The sequence below is a fragment of the Pseudophryne corroboree genome, chromosome 6 (assembly GCF_028390025.1).
Source record: "Pseudophryne corroboree isolate aPseCor3 chromosome 6, aPseCor3.hap2, whole genome shotgun sequence".
Taxonomy (NCBI): Eukaryota; Metazoa; Chordata; class Amphibia; order Anura; family Myobatrachidae; genus Pseudophryne; species Pseudophryne corroboree.
In genome coordinates this window covers 587,013,019-587,035,012 of record NC_086449.1, presented here as the reverse complement: position 1 = coordinate 587,035,012, position 21,994 = coordinate 587,013,019, and the positions used below count along the sequence as shown (strand labels likewise).

The window sequence follows — 21,994 nt, the reverse complement described above, 5'->3', positions numbered from 1 at the left end:
CACCCATTATAAAGTTCTTTATAGTGCCCATGTCTCCTGCGGAGCCCGTCTATACCCCATGGTCCTTATGAAGTCCCCAGCATCCTCTAGGACGTAAGAGAAAATGTGGTGAGCAGTACCGTTAAATAGCAACAGAAAATTAATGTTGATAAATAGGGGCCAGTATCTCTGTCCAATCACTGATAAATCTCCCACTTAATATACAGAAAAAGCTTGCGTAATACTAACTCACACATCCAGAAAAAGCTGATTCAATAAGAAGACAGTGGATCGCACATCTCCATCTTGCCGTACCAAATACACAGAAAAAGCTGGAGCCACAGTAAGTTACCACAGCACTGTGAGCAGCCAGTTTCTTTATGTATTTTTAGCTTGGATTTGACTTTTGCCCACATCAAGTTCCTTTATTACAGAATGCGGTCAATATACTGTTACCGGAATCCCGCCCCGTGGACTATTCCCTCTTGTGGGTGTCCTCGACACCCCTAGAGTGGGAATAGAACCCAGTATTACAGTATTATTACTAACACAGGGATGGCAGAGATAGTGTACCTGTATGTGCATATAGCATAATATTTACATAGAATTTGATGGCAGAGAAGAACCACTTTGTCCATCTAGACTTAATTGTACACGGTACACCCTGCCCTCCTCTCTCTGCCAGTGGTGCAGCAGAGGCAGCCAGCCGGTGACACACAGCTTCTGTATTACTATTGTTGTCCCTGAAATGGAGGATTTTTAAATTTGAAAGGCTTCTCCCTCCCGCCTGATTCTGTTGCCATCTGACATGACGTCTGGCGCGTAGGCCACGCCCACTGTTCCCAGGAGCCAATTGTCTTCCGCCCCCTGGAGTCTCCTCCCGTTTCAGGAAGCTCCATGGTAACATAGGACACGGGTCCAATACACCGAGTGCGCCCGGGACGGAACACCGGCAGGGCTGTGCGGCCGCTGGTAGCTGACCCCGTGGGCACGTTGAGAGCGGCGGCTGAGAAGCGGTACGGGCCCTACGGGAGTGGGTGTGTGACCCGTAGGCGTGTCCAGGGGCGGGGCTTCGTCCAGTCGCTCGGTGTCAGTTACATTGTGTGTACTGTGTACTAGAAGAACGGGAGTTGGACCGCGGCGGGCTGACACCGAGAGGGCAGACAGCATCCCGGACAAGCAGCTCCCTGAACCAGGTTGAGAGTGATCTGAGCGGCGAGGGATCTCCGGGACTCGTCCTAAGCAGCACAACAAGCTGGGCAGGCCACAGCCCTTCACTGACACCCACAGAGTTACCCGGGCCCAAGCAGCCAGATCCCCGGCCATGGATCAACTGCCCAGCAACCTCCAGGTACTGCTCCAAGCAGCTGAGTACGTCGAGCGAAGAGAGCGGGGTAAGGACCTGGAATCATCAAATCAGTGTCTCATCATCTTGTCCCCCTCCCCCCTGTGTATGTACTCCCCAGCAGCAGCAGGGGGAGGGGATCAGATGGCAGTGGCACAGTATATGCCCATCTCCACTGTCTGACTTTGGTTATGGCTCTAGTGTTCATACATTTATGTGCCCTGCTCAGCTACCCTCACACCCCTACCCATACAGGTGTGTACCCCGCACAGCTGCCCTCACCCCGATGCTGCCGTGCTCAGTGCAGCCGCCCTCGCCCCTGTACCCATACAGGTGTGTGCCCAGCGCAGCCGCCCCCATTCAGGTGTGTGCCCCACGCAGCCGCCCTCGCACTTTACCTATACAGGTTTGTGCGGTACACTTTACCGCACAGCTGCCCTCACCCCGGTACTGCATGCTCAGTGTAGCCGCCCGTGCCCCTTTACAGGTGTGTGCCCCACGCAGCCGCCCCCATACCTATACTGGTGTGTACCCCGTGAAGCCGCACCCATACAGGTGTGGGCCCAGCTCAGCTGCCCTCGTACCCATACAGGTGTGCCCAGCTTAGCTACCCCCACACCCATACTGGTGCCACCTTCTCTACTGTGCCAATACCAGTGTGTGCCTCGTGCATGCAGACATCTTTTCTCCTATGCCAATGCCAGTGTGCCCTCGCTTCCGTACCCATACAAGTGTGTGCCCCATGCAACCGCTCTCTCACTCATACAGGTATGTTCCTCGTGCAGCGGTACTCCAATACCGTAAAGGTATTTGTCCTGGCAGCTGCCCTCTCTCCCTTACCCATGCAGGTGTGTGCCATGAGTGGTTAACTTCTTTCCTGTACCCATATAGGTGCATACCCGGTTTGGCTGCCTTTCCTGTACCCATACAAGTGCATGCCCAGTGCAGCTGCCTTCTCGCTTGTACCCATACAGGTGTGTGCCCCGTACAGCTGCCTTCTCTCCTGTACCCATACAAGTGTGTACCCTGTGCATCCACTCTTGCTCCCATACTGGGCAGGTGTGTGCCCCCTGCGGCCACTCTCTCTCTTGTACCCATGTTACCCTCCAAACCCATACAGGTGTGTGCCCTGTGCAGCCACCCTGGCGCCAACACAGGTATGTTCCCCATGCATCCTCCTTCGCTCCCATGCTCTCTGCCAGGGCTACTAGATGTAATGCTGAAGACCAGCACCTGTTGTCCTTACCTGTTCTGTCTCGCTCTTAAGGTGCATACACACGGTGAGATTTTGACTATGCGATATGGACTATGTGTGCTTGCGATGTTGGCTATGCAATTTTGACTATACTTTAGTATTAGATAGTCAAGATTGACTTGCGTATCTAGCCTTGCGATACAGACTGTGCATCGGTATCGCAAGGTGGCTAACACTTTGCAATTTGCACTAACTTGCCTTGCTATTTTGACTATATAGTCAAAATCACAAGGCTAAATCTCACCGTGTGTATGCACCTTTACTTGGTTTTTCCTCATCCTTTGCTTCCTAGCCCTGTTCCTCCCAATGTTCGATTATGAACTTTTCCTGTCCATCACAACTGTCACTCAGTTCACCCTCTGGCCATTGTGCTGGCATCGGTCATGTTTCCTTTGTCTGATCGCTCAGTTATAATTATTACTTTTGCTATTTAGTTCAGACCAACCCCATTGCTGTCTGCAGTGAAATGTTTTCAATACGTGTAAACCCAGCATTTGTTTTTCCTTTTCCATTCTTTTACTGACAGGCTGGGTCCCTGCTGATCACTGTTATGGGCAGCAAGTGACAAGCAACCAATCCAAGTTGCTTTAGTTTTATCAGTTATATATTCAAAATAAATGTTTGTTGTTGATGATAATTTTCCTTAGGGAACACTTGTGAAAACAGTCTCAAATATACTTTGTTCTATTACAACTTGTACAAAAAGTGTAACTCTCACATAGGGCCTAATTCAGACCAGATTGTAGCATCAAATTTGTTAGTTTATGGGCAAAACCATGTGCACTGCAGGGGGGGCAGATATAACATGTGCAGCGAGAGTTAGATTTGGGTGGGGTGTGTTTAAAACTGAAATCTAAATTGCAGTGTAAAATTAAAGCAGCCAGTATTTACCCTGCACAGAAACAATATAAGCCACCCAAATCACCCCCCCCCCCCCCGCTGCAGTGCATATGGTTTTGCCCATCTGCTAACAAATTTGCTGCTACGATCAGGTCTGAATTAGCCCCATAGTAATTATAGTGTTAGACATGCTTCAATGTTTGGTGTTTGTTGTTCCATTTTCTGTCAATTTCCGCTCTTTCTCTCCACTTCTATGACTGACAACTTTCAAAGCACCAAATTCATAGATATTTTAAAAATTAATATTTGACCATGATTCTCTTCAATTATATGACTGCGATTAAACAAGGCAACATGCTGTATTTGGAAAAAGCTACATTTTTTTTTTTTTTGCCGTTAACAGAACATTTTAATTTTGCCATAGAAATAAATAAGAATTTACTTACCGATAATTCTATTTCTCGGAGTCCGTAGTGGATGCTGGGGTTCCTGAAAGGACCATGGGGAATAGCGGCTCCGCAGGAGACAGGGCACAAAAAAGTAAAGCTTTACTAGGTCAGGTGGTGTGCACTGGCTCCTCCCCCTATGACCCTCCTCCAGACTCCAGTTAGGTACTGTGCCCGGACGAGCATACACAATAAGGGAGGCATTTTGAATCCCGGGTAAGACTCATACCAGCCACACCAATCACACCGTACAACTTGTGATCTAAACCCAGTTAACAGTATGACAACAGAAAGGGCCTCTTAAAGATGGCTCCTTAACAATAACCCGAATTAGTTAACAATAACTATGTACAAGTATTGCAGATAATCCGCACTTGGGATGGGCGCCCAGCATCCACTACGGACTCCGAGAAATAGAATTATCGGTAAGTAAATTCTTATTTTCTCTATCGTCCTAAGTGGATGCTGGGGTTCCTGAAAGGACCATGGGGATTATACCAAAGCTCCCAAACGGGCGGGAGAGTGCGGATGACTCTGCAGCACCGAATGAGAGAACTCCAGGTCCTCCTTTGCCAGGGTATCAAATTTGTAAAATTTTACAAACGTGTTCTCCCCCGACCACGTAGCTGCTCGGCAGAGTTGTAATGCCGAGACCCCTCGGGCAGCCGCCCAAGATGAGCCCACCTTCCTTGTGGAGTGGGCTTTTACAGTTTTAGGCTGTGGCAGGCCTGCCACAGAATGTGCAAGTTGAATTGTGTTACAAATCCAACGAGCAATCGACTGCTTAGAAGCAGGTGCGCCCAACTTGTTGGGTGCATACAATATAAACAGCGAGTCAGATTTTCTGACTCCAGCCGTCCTTGCAATGTATATTTTTAAGGCTCTGACAACGTCCAACAACTTGGAGTCCTCCAAGTCGCTAGTGGCCGCAGGCACCACAATAGGTTGGTTCAGATGAAATGCTGATACCACTTTAGGGAGAAAATGCGGACGAGTCCGCAGTTCTGCCCTATCCGAATGGAAGATTAGATAAGGACTTTTATAAGATAAAGCCGCCAATTCAGATACTCTCCTGGCAGAGGCCAGGGCTAGTAACATAGTCACTTTCAATGTGAGATATTTCAAATCCACCTTTTTCAATGGTTCAAACCAATGGGATTTGAGGAAATCTAAAACTACATTTAGATCCCACGGTGCCACCGGAGGCACCACAGGAGGCTGTATATGCAGTACTCCCTTGACAAAAGTCTGGACCTCAGGGACAGAGGCCAATTCTTTTTGGAAGAATATTGACAGGGCCGAAATTTGAACCTTAATGGATCCCAATTTGAGACCCATAGATAATCCTGATTGCAGGAAATGTAGGAAACGACCCAGTTGGAATTCCTCCGTCGGAACCCTCCGATCCTCGCACCACGCTACATATTTTCGCCAAATGCGGTGATAATGTTTCACGGTGACTTCCTTCCGTGCCTTAATCAAGGTAGGAATGACTTCTTCTGGAACGCCTTTCCCTTTTAGGATCTGGCGTTCAACCGCCATGCCGTCAAACGCAGCCGCGGTAAGTCTTGAAAAAGACAGGGACCCTGCTGTAGCAGGTCCCTTCTCAGAGGTAGAGGCCACGGTTCGTCCGTGAGCATCTCTTGAAGTTCCGGATACCAAGTCCTTCTCGGCCAATCCGGAACCACTAGTATTGTTCTTACTCTTCTTTGCCGTATGATCTTCAATACCTTTGGTATGAGCGGCAGAGGAGGAAACACATACACTGACTGGTACACCCAAGGAGTTACCAGTGCGTCCACAGCTATTGCCTGTGGATCTCTTGACCTGGCGCAATATTTGTCCAGTTTCTTGTTGAGGCGAGACGCCATCATGTCTACAATTGGTCTTTCCCAACGGTCTATTAACATGTTGAAGACTTCTGGATGTAGACCCCACTCTCCCGGATGAAGATCGTGTCTGCTGAGGAAGTCTGCTTCCCAGTTGTCCACGCCCGGGATGAACACTGCTGACAGTGCTATCACGTGATTCTCCGCCCAGCGAAGAATCTTGGCAGCTTCTGCCATTGCACTCCTGCTTCTTGTGCCGCCCTGCCTGTTTACATGGGCGACCGCCGTGATGTTGTCCGACTGAATCAACACCGGCTTTCCTTGCAGGAGAAGTTCCGCCTGGCTTAGAGCATTGTAGATTGCTCTTAGTTCCAGAATGTTTATGTGAAGAGACTTTTCCAGACTCGTCCATACTCCCTGGAAGTTTCTTCCTTGTGTGACTGCTCCCCAGCCTCTCAGGCTGGCGTCCGTGGTCACCAGGATCCAATCCTGAATGCCGAATCTGCGGCCTTCTAATAGGTGAGCCTTCTGCAACCACCACAGAAGTGACACCCTTGTCTTTGGTGACAGGGTTATTCGCAGGTGCATCTGCAGATGCGACCCTGACCATTTGTCCAACAGATCCCTTTGGAATATTCTTGCATGGAATCTGCCGAATGGAATTGCTTCGTAAGAAGCCACCATTTTTCCCAGGACTCTTGTGCATTGATGTACTGACACTTTTCCTGGTTTTAGGAGGTTCCTGACCAGATCGGATAACTCCTTGGCTTTTTCCTCTGGAAGGAAAACCTTTTTCTGAACCGTGTCCAGAATCATTCCTAGGAACAGCAGACGAGTTGTCGGGATTAAATGGGATTTTGGAATATTCAGAATCCACCCGTGTTGTCTTAGCACCTCTTGAGATAGTGCTAAAGCTGTCTCCAGCTGTTCTCTGGACCTTGCCCTTATTAGGAAATCGTCCAAGTATGGGATAACTAATACGCCTTTTCTTCGAAGAAGAATCATCATCTCGGCCATTACCTTGGTAAAGACCCGAGGCGCCGTGGACAATCCGAACGGCAGCGTCTGAAACTGATAGTGACAGTTTTGAACAATGAACCTGAGGTACCCCTGGTGTGCGGGGTAAATCGGAACGTGTAGATACGCATCCTTGATGTCCAAGGATACCATAAAGTCCCCTTCTTCCAGGTTCGCTATCACTGCTCTGAGTGACTCCATCTTGAACTTGAACTTTTTTATGTAGAGGTTCAAGGACTTCAGATTTAGAATAGGCCTTACCGAGCCATCCGGCTTCGGTACCACAAATAGAGTGGAATAATACCCCTTTCCTTGTTGTAATAGGGGTACTTTGACTATCGCCTGCTGAGCGTACAGCTTGTGAATGGCTTCCAACACCCTCTCCCTTTCGGAAGAGACGGTTGGTAAGGCAGACTTCAGGAAACGATGAGGAGGATCCGTCTCTAATTCCAACCTGTACCCCTGAGATATTATCTGCAGGATCCAGGGGTCTACCTGCGAGTGAGCCCACTGCGCGCTGTAATTTTTGAGACGGCCCCCCACTGTCCCCGAGTCCGCTTGAGAGGCCCCAGCGTCATGCTGAGGTTTTTGCAGGAGCCGGGGAGGGCTTCTGTTCCTGGGAAGGAGCTGCCTGTTGGTGTCTCTTCCCTCTTCCTCTGCCTCGTGGCAGGTACGACAAGCCCTTTGCTCTCTTATTTTTGTAGGAGCGAAAAGGCTGCGGTTGAAAGGTCGGTGCCTTTCTCTGTTGGGGAGTGACTTGAGGTAAAAAAGTGGATTTCCCGGCAGTAGCCGTGGCCACCAAGTCTGATAGACCAACTCCAAATAACTCCTCCCCTTTATACGGCAAAACCTCCATGTGACGTTTTGAATCCGCATCGCCTGTCCACTGTCGTGTCCATAAGGCTCTTCTGGCTGAAATGGACATAGCACTCACCCGAGATGCCAGTGTGCAAATATCCCTCTGTGCATCACGCATATAGATAAATGCATCCTTTATTTGTTCTAACGACAGTAAAACATTGTCCCTATCTAGGGTATCAATATTTTCAATCAGGGATTCTGACCAAACTACTCCAGCACTGCACATCCAGGCAGTTGCTATAGCTGGTCGTAGTATAACACCTGCATGTGTGTATATATTCTTTTGAATAACTTCCATCTTTCTATCTGATGGATCCTTAAGTGCGGCCGTCTCAGGAGAGGGTAACGCCACTTGTTTGGATAAGCGTGTGAGCGCCTTGTCCACCTTAGGGGGTGTTTCCCAGCGCGCCCTAACCTCTGGCGGGAAAGGGTATAATGCCAATAACTTTTTTGAAATTATCAACTTTTTATCAGGAGCAACCCACGCTTCATCACACACGTCATTTAATTCTTCTGATTCAGGAAAAACTGTTTGTAGTTTTTTCACACCATACATAATACCCTGTTTTACGGTATCTGTAGTATCAGCTAAATGTAACGTCTCCTTCATTGCCAAAATCATATAACGTGTGGCCCTACTGGAAAATACGTTTGAATTTCTACCGTCGTCACTGGAATCAGTGCCCGTGTCTGGGTCTGTGTCGACCGACTGAGGCAAAGGGCGTTTTACAGCCCCTGACGGTGTTTGAGGCGCCTGGACAGGCATTAATTGATTGTCCGGCCGCCTCATGTCCTCAACTGACTGTTTAAGGGAAGATAAACCATCACGTAATTCCACAAATAAAGGCATCCATTCTGGTGTCGACCCCCTGGGGGGTGACATCTGCATATTTGGCAATTGCTCCGCCTCCACACCAATATCGTCCTCATACATGTCGACACCACGTACCGACACACACCGCAAACTCACAGGGAATGCTCTAATGAAGACAGGACCCACTAGCCCTTTTGGGGAGACAGAGGGAGAGTCTGCCAGCACACACCACAAAGCGCTATATATATAAGGGATATCCTTATATTAAGTGCTCCCTTATAGCTGCTTTAATATATATATATATAGCCATTAATGTGCCCCCCCTCTCTGTTTTACCCTGTTTCTGTAGTGCAGTGCAGGGGAGAGACCTGGGAGCCGTTCTGACCAGCGGAGCTGTGACAGAAAATGGCGCCGTGTGCTGAGGAGATAGGCCCCGCCCCTTTTTCGGCGGGTTCTTCTCCCGCTATTTTTCCAGTCAGGCAGGGGTTAAATATCTCCATATAGCCCCTATGGGCTATATGTGAGGTATTTTTAGCCTTGTATAAGGTTTATATTTGCCTCTCAGAGCGCCCCCCCCCAGCGCTCTGCACCCTCAGTGACTGCCCAGTGAAGTGTGCTGAGAGGAAAATGGCGCACAGCTGCAGTGCTGTGCGCTACCTTATGAAGACTGAGGAGTCTTCAGCCGCCGGTTTCCGGACCTCTTCACGCTTCAGCATCTGCAAGGGGGTCGGCGGCGCGGCTCCGGGACCGGACTCCACGGCTGGGCCTGTGTTCGATCCCTCTGGAGCTAATGGTGTCCAGTAGCCAAGCAGCAAATCCACTCTGCATGCAGGTGAGTTTACTACTTTCCCCCTAAGTCCCACGTTGCAGTGATCCTGTTGCCAGCAGGACTCACTGTAAAGAAAAAAACCTAAACTAAACTTTCTCTAAGCAGCTCTTTAGGAGAGCCACCTAGATTGCACCCTTCTCGTTCGGGCACAAAATCTAACAGGAGTCTGGAGGAGGGTCATAGGGGGAGGAGCCAGTGCACACCACCTGACCTAGTAAAGCTTTACTTTTTTGTGCCCTGTCTCCTGCGGAGCCGCTATTCCCCATGGTCCTTTCAGGAACCCCAGCATCCACTTAGGACGATAGAGAAAATATGTACAATGAAAATATGCCATAATTGTGAATGTGCCGTTTTCAAATCTACATTTAATTTAATTGCAGAAGCAGAACATGGTTATGCTTCCATATTGCCTTGTGATACCACCACTCCTGGGAGGAGAAAACGACAGAGAACCAACAGCAATCCTGACAGCGTTAGGTGAGAACTGGATCTTGGGGCTCATACATTTTTACAATTGCATGTTACATAAGGGCCTTTACAGACTATTGCCTTGGGGCCTGCAATATATCTAGATATACCCCTGGACCTGCTCAATTGTAATGAGGTATAAAGTGAACTGGAGGGCATTATAACGTTACATAATCTGAACTGGGATACTATAATGTGCCACAATATGAAGCAAAGGCACTATAGTGTGGCAGAATATGAATTGGAGACACAATGTGATTTGGGAGTAAGGTGTTGTAAATGTACTGGCAGCCCTAGAGTGTGACATGGGGGGTATCCAATTAGCTGTGAAAAATGATGGGCTTTCGCAATTTGTTATTTGATCACAAATGTTTTTAATCGGTATCCAATTACATTGCCCCGTTTTTCTCTTACGAAAATACATAGCGTCCGCAAGAGTCGTGAACCTATGTATTTTCGCGGCACTTTTTGGGGAGTTGGCTGTTTGAAGCAGGCGAAACCAATACCCGATAAGTGCTGGCTATCGGGGTTAATAGGATAGCCCTTGGCAAACCAGTTAGCCTCGGTTAACTGCTGTAGCTAATCGGATACCCCCGTAATATGAACAAGGGCATGACTGTGGTTCATAAAATTAACTAGGGTACTACTATGGTTCAGAAAATGAACTACAACACTATTATGTGGCATCATTTTAATAACTGCTGCGGAAAGGTGTCTCTCTAGAAGCATTGGGACAGAGGTACCTTCAAAATATTGCTATGGGGCCCACAAGGTTCTTGCTATGCTCCTGATTACAGGGGTAAAGTATTTATTAATAGAGTAGGTGGATCAGTTAGTTGCCAAAATGGTCTTCCTGATAAACCTGCCCACAATCCATTAGTCTCAGCTATGCTTACATTGTGCATTAATGGACAACATGGCATTTTGTGTTGTGCATGAAAACAAGTGACGACCAGCTAGCCTCCCCTGCATGATCATTTCTTATTCATGTCAGAATATAGGTTTAATAAAAGCATTTGTATTGGCTTTCAATCACTTTGTCAACCAATCTGTATTTTCTCATTTTGATAATCTAAGATGCAGTAAGTAGTTTTTTTTTTTTTTAAACTATAGTAGTGCATCGTAGATGTGTGCTCACCTTACCTAACAACTTTAGGGTTTCTCAATAAAGTAGTAACATTTGTAAACTTGTGATTTAAAGATAACAAAATAAAACTTTGTGTCATAGTGCAGTCTGCCCACATGAATTCTATTGCTGTTAGCCTCATAGCCATTAGAAGCTGCAAATAAGTTTTTGTGTATGATAAACGGCTAAAAGAAATGCTGCGGGATCTAAGTACAAAGACATGTGTAAAGTTTTAATTAGATCCATGTGCGGAGTACTATCGGATCACTAACCTAATATATGGCTGTGTGCACATGGCAGTAGTTAAAGCTGTCTCACTTCATTCCCTTTCTGACACGTGAACAGAGGTGTAAAGTGAGCAGGGATAGTGGTGGTTCCCTTTCTGACACGTGAACAGAGGAGGTATATAGTGAGCGGGGATAGTGGTGGTTTCCTTTCTGCCACGTGAACAGAGGAGGTGTATAGTGAGCAGGGATAGGGGTGGTTCGCTTTCTGCCACGTGAACAGAGGAGGTCTATAGTGAGAGGGGATAGGGGTGGTTCCCTTTCAGACATGTGAATAGAGGAGGTGTATAGTGAGTGGGGATAGTGGTGGTTCGCTTTCTGCCACGTGAACAGAGGAGGTGTATAGTGAGAGGGGATAGGGGTGGTTCCCTTTCAGACATGTGAACAGAGGAGGTGTATAGTGAGTGGGGATCGGGGTGGTTCTCTTTCTGACACGTGAACAGAGGAGGTCTATAGTGAGCGGGGATAGGGGTGGTTTCCTTTCTGCCACGTGATCAGAGGAGGTGTATAGTGAGCGGGGATAGGGGTGGTTCGCTTTCTGCCACGTGAACAGAGGAGGTGTATAGTGAGCGGGGATAGGGGTGGTTCCCTTTCTGACACGTGAACAGAGGAGGTGTATAGTGAGCGGGGAAAGGGAGGTGCCCAAAACAGACGCGTGAACAGAGGTGTATAGTGAGCGGGGATAGGGGTGGTTCGCTTTCTGCCACGTGAATAGAGGAGGTGTATAGTGAGCGGGGATAGGGGTGGTTCCCTTTCCGACGCGTGAACAGAGGTGGTGTATAGTGAGCGGGGATAGGGGTGGTTTCCTTTCTGCCACGTGAACAGAGGAGGTGTATAGTGAGCGGGGATAGGGGTGGTTCCCTTTCTGACACGTGAATAGAGGACGTGTATAGTGAGCGGGGATAGGGGTGGTTCCCTTTCAGACATGTGAACAGAGGAGGTCTATAGTGAGCGGGGATAGGGGTGGTTCCCTTTCTGACACGTGAACAGAGGTGTATAGTGAGCGGGGATAGGGGTGGTTCCCTTTCTGACACGTGAACAGAGGAGGTGTATAGTGAGCGGGGAGACGGGTGGTTTCCTTTCTGACACGTGAACAGAGGAGGTCTATAGTGATAGGGGTGGTTCCCTTTCTGACACGTGAACAGAGGTGTATAGTGAGCGGGGATAGGGGTGGTTCCCTTTCTGACACGTGAACAGAGGAGGTGTATAGTGAGCGGGGATAGGGGTGGTTCCCTTTCAGACATGTGAACAGAGGAGGTGTATAGTGAGTGGGGATCGGGGTGGTTCTCTTTCTGACACGTGAACAGAGGAGGTCTATAGTGAGCGGGGATAGGGGTGGTTTCCTTTCTGCCACGTGATCAGAGGAGGTGTATAGTGAGCGGGGATAGGGGTGGTTCGCTTTCTGCCACGTGAACAGAGGAGGTGTATAGTGAGAGGGGATAGGGGTGGTTCCCTTTCAGACATGTAAACAGAGGAGGTGTATAGTGAGCGGGGATAGGGGTGGTTCCCTTTCTGACACGTGAACAGAGGAGGTGTATAGTGAGCGGGGAAAGGGAGGTGCCCAAAACAGACGCGTGAACAGAGGTGTATAGTGAGCGGGGATAGGGGTGGTTCGCTTTCTGCCACGTGAATAGAGGAGGTGTATAGTGAGCGGGGATAGGGGTGGTTCCCTTTCCGACGCGTGAATAGAGGAGGTGTATAGTGAGCGGGGATAGGGGTGGTTCCCTTTCCGACGCGTGAACAGAGGTGGTGTATAGTGAGCGGGGATAGGGGTGGTTTCCTTTCTGCCACGTGAACAGAGGAGGTGTATAGTGAGCGGGGATAGGGGTGGTTCCCTTTCTGACACGTGAATAGAGGACGTGTATAGTGAGCGGGGATAGGGGTGGTTCCCTTTCAGACATGTGAACAGAGGAGGTCTATAGTGAGCGGGGATAGGGGTGGTTCCCTTTCTGACACGTGAACAGAGGTGTATAGTGAGCGGGGATAGGGGTGGTTTCCTTTCTGACACGTGAACAGAGGAGGTGTATAGTGAGCGGGGAAAGGGAGGTGCCCAAAACAGACGCGTGAACAGAGGTGTATAGTGAGCGGGGATAGGGGTGGTTCCCTTTCAGACATGTGAACAGAGGAGGTCTATAGTGAGCGGGGATAGGGGTGGTTCCCTTTCTGACACGTGAACAGAGGTGTATAGTGAGCGGGGATAGGGGTGGTTTCCTTTCTGACACGTGAACAGAGGAGGTGTATAGTGAGCGGGGAAAGGGAGGTGCCCAAAACAGACGCGTGAACAGAGGTGTATAGTGAGCGGGGATAGGGGTGGTTCCCTTTCTGACACGTGAACAGAGGAGGTGTATAGTGAGCGGGGAGACGGGTGGTTTCCTTTCTGACACGTGAACAGAGGAGGTCTATAGTGATAGGGGTGGTTCCCTTTCTGACACGTGAACAGAGGAGGTGTATAGTGAGCGGGGATAGGGGTGGTTCCCTTTCTGACACGTGAACAGAGGAGGTCTATAGTGAGTGGGGATAGGGGTGGTTCCCTTTCTGACACGTGAACAGAGGTGTATAGTGAGCGGGGATAGGGGTGGTTTCCTTTCTGACACGTGAACAGAGGAGGTGTATAGTGAGCGGGGATAGGGGTGGTTCCCTTTCTGACACATGAACAGAGGAGGTGTATAGTGAGCGGGGATAGGGATGGTTCCCTTTCTGACACGTGAACAGAGGAGGTGTATAGTGAGCAGGGATAGGGGTGGTTCGCTTTCTGCCACGTGAACAGAGGAGGTCTATAGTGAGAGGGGATAGGGGTGGTTCCCTTTCAGACATGTGAATAGAGGAGGTGTATAGTGAGTGGGGATCGGGGTGGTTCCCTTTCGGACACGTGAATAGAGGAGGTGTATAGTGAGCGGGGATAGGGGTGGTTCCCTTTCAGACATGTGAACAGAGGAGGTCTATAGTGAGCGGGGATAGGGGTGGTTCCCTTTCTGACATGTGAACAGAGGTGTATAGTGAGCGGGGATAGGGGTGGTTCCCTTTCTGACACGTGAACAAAGGAGGTGTATAGTGAGCAGGGATAGGGGTGGTTCGCTTTCTGCCACGTGAACAGAGGAGGTGTATAGTGAGCGGGGATAGGGGTGGTTCCATTTCCGACACGTGAATAGAGGAGGTGTATAATGAGCGGGGATAGGGGTGGTTCCCTTTCTGACACGTGAACAGAGGAGGTGTATAGTGAGCGGGGATAGGGGTGGTTCGCTTTCTGCCACGTGAATAGAGGAGGTGTATAGTGAGCGGGGATAGGGGTGGTTCCCTTTCTGACACGTGAACAGAGGAGGTGTATAGTGAGCGGGGATAGGGGTGGTTCCCTTTCCGACATGTGAATAGAGGAGGTGTATAGTGAGTGGGGATAGGGGTGGTTCCCTTTCTGACACGTGAACAGAGGAGGTGTATAGTGAGCGGGGATAGGGGTGGTTCGCTTTCTGACACGTGAACAGAGGTGTATAGTGAGCGGGGATAGGGGTGGTTCCCTTTCTGACACGTGAACAGAGGAGGTGTATAGTGAGCGGGGATAGGGGTGGTTCCCTTTCTGACACATGAACAGAGGAGGTGTATAGTGAGCGGGGATAGGGATGGTTTCCTTTCTGCCACGTGAACAGAGGAGGTGTATAGTGAGCAGGGATAGGGGTGGTTCGCTTTCTGCCACGTGAACAGAGGAGGTGTATAGTGAGCGGGGATAGGGGTGGTTCCCTTTCTGACACGTGAACAGAGGAGGTCTATAGTGAGAGGGGATAGGGGTGGTTCCCTTTCAGACATGTGAATAGAGGTGGTGTATAGTGAGTGGGGATCGGGGTGGTTCCCTTTCTGACACGTGAACAGAGGAGGTGTATAGTGAGCGGGGATAGGGGTGGTTCCCTATTTAGACATGTGAACAGAGGAGGTTTATAGTGAGCGGGGATAGGAGTGGTTCCCTTTCTGACATGTGAACAGAGGTGTATAGTGAGCGGGGATAGGGGTGGTTCCCTTTCTGACACGTGAACAGAGGAGGTGTATAGTGAGCAGGGATAGGGGTGGTTTGCTTTCTGCCACGTGAACAGAGGTGTATAGTGAGCGGGGATAGGGGTGGTTCCATTTCCGACACGTGAATAGAGGAGGTGTATAATGAGCGGGGATAGGGGTGGTTCCCTTTCCGACACGGGGATAGGGGTGGTTCGCTTTCTGCCACGTGAATAGAGGAGGTGTATAGTGAGTGGGGATAGGGGTGGTTCCTATTCCATGATGGCGCTGCAGCAGTATCTCTCCATACAGATCAGTGTATTCTGTGTGAGGTTCTGCCTCCACCATGCAGCAGAACAGAGCGGAGACGTACATAAACCATGCATGTGCAAACACTAACAATTTCTGAAAGCACATCTCCCAGCTGGCACAATTGGGTATTATCACAGCAGGTATGCATTCACAATGTCAACATCTGGAAAATATACTTGCCTCAAAAACGGTGTCTGCATGATGAATGTCAACATTATACACCAAACCCATCCCAGCACCTAGGTACTGCCCTAGCAGAGGAATAGCCACCTTCTCATGATTTAGGGTAGGTAAAGGTTGATAATCTGAAACAGAAAACTAAAACAATTCTGTAATACATTATTGTAGTGTACCCTGCTTCTAATAGATCCTCATAGCACAATATAAAACTGGTGGTGAGAAGAGCTGCTCAGGAGTCAGGACTAATATCAGGAACCACTGTACAGAGCTACTGCAATCTATCGATTGTTTGCTTACAAGATGTTACTGAACTTGAGGGAATTGGTAAACAAAAAGAACTAAGCGTAAGTAGTGCATGAGGCAGACGAGATGGATTCGTTTGTCTTCTCTGCCATAATCATACGTTTGTAGGGTTAAGTTTCCTATATTGTTTCTAGTTCATAACTAAAAGGCGTTTGTTTGTTTTTGTACCTACAGGTCTGTTCACAATGAACTAGAGAAACACCGGTGAGTAGAGTAGTTTTGTTTTTTGTGCTGAAATGTAGCATGTAATGTAGCACTGCATTAATGACTACACAAACGTTAATGGGTTGGGTACGAGATCCCGGCAGTCATAATATCCACCCCGGCATCCCAACTGTTTGAAATGGCGACAGGGGTGCAGGAGGGAGCTAATCCTTTCCCTCACCCTCCCTCCCCGCAGCCTAACCTCCCCTGTATACTTTCGTTCGGGATGCTGGCGTCAGTATTCTGACAGGTGTTGGGATTCTGGCATTGGCATTCTGAGTGGTGGGATCCCAACTACATCCCACACAAACTACTCAAAGCAAATGAGTTGCACAATCACGTAGTAGCTTAATCCAGAGTGATGCATGTGGCTGATCTGGGGTTCCTGCTTATTTTGTACAGAAAGTCAGACTTTAGAATTTAAGAAAAAAAATAAAATAAGTAGAAACCTACTCCAATGAAAAGCCACAATGTGATATGGGCGATACAAGACAGAGAAGTTGTGCCGCTATGCACGTATTATAAGAGGATATGCTTTCAGCTGTACAGACCAGAGTGTAATAAGATTCTAATTTAAAAAGTGAGGCTTTTTCTTCTTCGTTTGAATTCACCAGGTAGATTAGTTCTAGAGTGATCAGCTGTTCTATAAAATGGTCACTAGTCATTAAATATAGTACACACGGCAAAAGCTGCAAGTGGATATGCACCGTGGATATAGGTGCTGCCACTAGGCGTTTCAATACAAAGGAAAAGTTGGCACCTGCTGTACAGATCTCAGCCCTGGCACAACGCTAGTTGAATCAGTTCTGTATACAAGCATCAAGAGAAGTTTAAAAAAAAAAAAAAACATTATGCCCAGGCCAACATGTTCCCCAGTGTGAAAAGTTAGATTTCTGTTGCATTGCGTCATGTTTTACCAGTGACAATGAAGTGGGGCATCAAACAATCAGCCAATGGGGCTGACATTTAGATTTTGATGAAACTACTGCGCTAATGCCTCTTAATAGCTTAATAAATGTGCACAAGTATAATCATCAGTAAATTCATGTATATGAAGTAATTTCAGGCTGCTATCTAAGTGTACAATTTTGGATTGCTGTTTAAGCAAGTTTTCTATGTAGTAATTAGCAGAGTATACCATTGATTTAATCTTTCTACCTGCAGGAGAGCGCAGCTGCGGAGGTGCTTGGAACAGTTAAAGCAGCAGGTCCCTCTGAGTGTGGACACTTCTCGTCACACAACTCTCAGCCTCTTGCACAGAGCCAAGCAGCACATCAAAGTGAGTCCAGCTTCTTGGGCACCCACATAAAGGAACCATTGTAATCTAAAGCATAGCACAACAGTAACATTCAGATATATCTGGAACACATTTTAGGATATTGAAGACTTGAGATTTCTATCCTTTATCACATATGTCTGGTTTATATGCAGCAGCATTTCTTGAAGTGTGTAGAAATAACACTTTCAAACAGTTGATGCTGGAACTTTACTTTCATCTATAGAACACAGTAGGAATACATATGTAGCCATGCTCATCTTTGCAGCGATGCGGCATGCTGCAACAATGCTTACTGCATGGCATGCCGGCCTGCGACTAATTGCAGCCGGCGTCTGCTCCATTAATTCCTAATGGAATTAATGGAGAGATCACTGGCTGCGAATAGTCACAGCCTGACACGCCATGCAGCAAGTCGTGTTGTAGCATGGCTACATCTGTACGTAGACCCTCATGTCCTGTTATTAGTCAGTGAAGACTAATCATATACATCAGCTATACACTAATACAGTTGCCAGATTAACTTTCCCATGGATAGTACATCTCTGCCAACCGGCATGCTTCCTAGACACTGCAGCTACTCAACCAGTGATTCCCAAACGTTGTTCTCAAGGCAAACCAACAGTTCAGGTTTTTTGATTGTACACATATAGTATAATCAAAGTGACCGAGGTACTAATTAAGTTACCTGAGCCTAAGCATGGATATTCTTAAAGCCTGGACTGTTCGGCTGCTTTGGGAACCACTGTACTACACTCTTTAGACTCACTATTTTGGTTCATATGCAGGACATCTTCATAATCTCTCAATCCCACCACATTCCCTTTTCCAATGATCAAATGTACTGCCTGGCATCTCTCCATAATTTGTATAAAACACAATTCTACCCCAGCCGTGCTCAACACACTGTATCATGGCAGGCGTGAAGAAGAGTTACAGTAGATGACCCAGGGAAAACATGGCCAGAATCCTCACCTCCTGTAAAATGCAGCAGTTTGAAAATCTGCCTTATTTCATGCATTGTTTTATTAGTATTTCTTTGTTTAGTAACTAAATGCAATAAATCTTATTTGTAACCAGCATTAGAGGAGCCTATGGAGTATTGTAACTGCATCCCACTGAGGCCCAGATTTATCAAGCCTTGGAGAGTGATAAAGTACTAACCAATCAACTCCTGTCAGTTTTCAAACAGCTTGTAAATTGGCAGTTAGGTGCTGATTGGTTGGTACTTACCGTGCAGTTTCACTCTCCAAGGCTTGATAAATCTGGGCCTGAGTGCTTTGAATGCAGCCCTATGCATCTTACCATTCCAACCAATGATGCTGCAAGAGCAATTAATCAGAACAGTCCATGAAACTGCAGCCTCCAAAAACAGTATGCGCTATGGTCCTTCACTTTATTTTTGTTATTTACATCTTATCAAAAGTGCAACATCACTGAACTTACCAATTGAATAAACGTACCTGTGTTCCTGACAAATGTGTGTGCACTGGTGGACACTGCCGAGAACAAGTGGAATACACCAAGGGTCTGTTAACACTGTACCCTAGAGATATATGGTGTTACAGACCAGATGGTTTTGTTAAATGTGCATTTAGCATGTAATGGCTATCAGGGAAGCAATCTTTTTGATTAATATAGCTGTGACTAATTTGAAAAGCATATAAATATAAATTATTACTAGGCCTTGGAGCAACAAGTAGAAGACATGATTTTAGTGCAGCAGGTTCTGGAGCAATGCGAGTTTCTGTGTATGAGCCAGAAAACGACATCACAATAATTTTATGCTCAATAGGTGTCATTTGTACGTTCTCCGCCTGCTGGTTTCAGGTTTTTTTTGGGTTCCTCCGACCTACACTCAAGACATATAGATACGTGAAGTGTGTTTCAGGTCGGGGGAATGTAGATTGTAAATGATTACAGATTCTCTGTAAAGCACAGGTACTATATAAATAACTATTAATACACTTCAGCAGGCCATATGGCTTTTAACGTTCGTATTATTCATTGCAGAAGCTGGAGGATCAAGAGCTGAGAGCGAAGAACCTAAAGGAAAAACTAAGAACAGAGCAACAGAAGCTCCGGCAAAGACTAAAACAACTTCTACCTTCCAATAGCACTGAACGCATAAGAGCCGATAGCCTGGACTCCTCTACCTTGTCATCAGAAAGATCGGATTCTGATCAAGGTGGGTAGAAATCCTACACGGTAGTGTGCATTTTGACCCTCCACTATGGAACATTGAAATAAGCGCTTGTTTGTTTTTCTGTCTTGCAGAAGATTTGGAGATAGATGTGGAAGGGGTAATCCTGAGCGGAAATGAGGGAGACCTGTTCGTTTCTTTTAGTGCTGGCATGGAGCACAGTTACTCAACTCCAGCTCATGCCTGGTTATGACGGCAGCAAGCACAAACAGACTTGTACAGCAATAACACAAGGCAGCGCTTAATGAAGATTCCTAGTTAGCAAATATCAAACACCCAAAGTACTATAGAACAGCAACTCTTACATTGTCTCTCGGTAAAGGCACGGTCCATTACTCAGATAACTTCCTTCTATCATAGAGGGCACCCAATGTTTGCCTAGCATCTTTATTTCTTCTAAATAAAGTCTTGGGAGTCCCACTATGTGGTGACTAGCCAGTAACCAATCAACACGAGGTAACCCCTCTTACATTTCACAACATAGCTCATTTGCAGCTCAGTGGTCAGGTAGAGTAAAAGACACATGGCAAGCTGTGCTGTGGAGAATCCATGGGACCCAACTGCTTATATATAGAGAAGGTTCTCTCAGCGCTGACCTTAGTTACTGGAACATTGGATCTGAAGCCCTTCATGCAGCACTGGGAGAGAATTACGTAACCAGCAATTCACAAGAGTGGTGCCACTGTGATCACGTAACTTATTGTACATATGTAAATGCTGGAGCGCCTCTCGCTGCGCCTCTGCGCACTGGTTGCACAGAGCGCTCCTGGACACATGGGAAGAAGCACTTAGCTATTTGTGCGCTTGGAGGAACATCCTGTAAGCACCTGTTTATTTTTAGATTCCTAATAAAGGTGAAGACTTATGTGAAGAAAGCACACTGTGGGGTTCTCCGGCATCCACCTACCACATGGAATGTGATAAAGGTGCACCCACTTTTTAGCTAAAACATTTGAGTCCATTTAAAAAGAAAAAAACCCATTACCATCTCTGGGAGGTGATTTAATGTTTACAGAACTGATATTAACTTGTAAAAAGTCCCCAATATTTCCTGCACTTGCTGAAGAAAAGAAGCATCATGATCAGGCCTGCCTTAGCTGCTGTTCCGTTGACCCTGCATCTTTAGCTCCAAGGACAATGAAAGTCACTATGGGGATCGGATAAGACATGGTATACCCCTTAAGAACACAGGTGCAACTTGCCTACATTCCTGACCCCAGCCAACATTTGTAATGTAGGAGTGTTTGTTCTGGGGAAAGAGGTGAAAACTTCAAAATAAGCTTTTGTTTCTTTTACATATTTTATCCTCTATTTTAGTAAATGTGTTGTTCAGTAAGATTGCATGTATTTTTATTTGCATTTTAAATATATAGATAACATTCCTACCAAGAATTAATGATAGCACAAGAGATGAAAACTGCTCAAAACCTTATTTCTCAATTACCAAGGGAAAAGTAGTTTCAAAATGAAATGGCGTTTGAGCAAACCAATCCTAAAGCTCAGTTACCAACATGTCATGGTGTGAGGAAATTACTGTTTAAGAACAAGTGCAATGTTTTCTGATTCTGGCAGCTAGATTAAAGGGTATCTCCTCCCATAATGCCTTTTGCTGTACTGTAGCTATAAATAGGAAAATATAAATACTGTCCAGGCTGAGCCTGCCACATCACCACCTATTGGCCATTTCTATCCTGTCATGGCTTAGAAGCAGGTTCAGATACTCCTACATAGCTACTGCAGTCTGAAGCTGCCACAAAGCGAGTGCAGGAAGATGTGGCAGGTGAGTGTTACATTTGGCCTGGTAGTAATATATATACTAGGCACTTTAGGTGAAGAAACCTTTTACCTTATGTTTGCAATATTAACAGGTTCTCAAAGCACCCTGGTGCAGATGTATTACGCCTGGAGAAGTGATAAAGCAGTGATAAGGGTAAGGTGATAACGCACCAGCCAGTCAGCTCCTGTCATTTTTCAAATCCGTAATGATTGGCTGGTGTGTTATCACCTTCCACTTTTCACTTCTCCAGGTTAATACATCTGCCCCTGAGTGTGATCTGGTTCAATGCACATCATATATGAATATGATATTTCACTATAATCATTAGGTCTACTCATGCCAATCCAGCCACCTGGTTCATTGGTGGGTACCACAACAAAATACAAACAGATAGACAATACTGCCAAGTCAATGCCACGCTGGATTTTCACATTTCAAAATAAACATTGTGACACTACTTATATTCTAATAGCTAATGTAAAAGATATTTCAGTTAGCTTCTTGTGTGCATCAGGGAATCCCATGATACAGCAGATATTTATGACATAACTGAGGGCTACATTCTATACAGTAGAAAAAGAGCTGGTAATTTAAATGCTTGTTTATTTAAACTACAAAGTAATGTTACTTCACACTTTTTACATGTGAAAGAAGTATTGTGCACCTTA

General features: G+C 46.8%; 1 protein-coding gene and 1 long non-coding RNA gene across 3 annotated transcripts in view; one reads left to right on the top strand and one right to left on the bottom strand.

Moving 5' to 3' along the window:
• Positions 1-820, bottom strand: part of LOC134933025 (uncharacterized) — a 63,569-nt gene extending 62,749 nt beyond the window's left edge. For both annotated transcript variants that reach the window (XR_010179568.1, XR_010179566.1), the window contains exon 1: positions 581-820. This is a non-coding gene — a long non-coding RNA (uncharacterized LOC134933025). The remainder of the gene's footprint in view (positions 1-580) is intronic.
• A 32-nt stretch (positions 821-852) lies between these two features.
• MXD3 (MAX dimerization protein 3) lies at positions 853-20,885 on the top strand. The gene is made up of 6 exons (XM_063927960.1): positions 853-1,373; positions 9,596-9,692; positions 16,041-16,070; positions 17,235-17,349; positions 19,360-19,534; positions 19,624-20,885. The coding sequence occupies exons 1-6, from the start codon at positions 1,304-1,306 to the stop codon at positions 19,740-19,742; spliced, it is 606 nt and encodes a 201-aa protein (XP_063784030.1). The 5' UTR covers positions 853-1,303; the 3' UTR covers positions 19,743-20,885.
• The last annotated feature ends 1,109 nt before the right edge of the window (positions 20,886-21,994 follow it).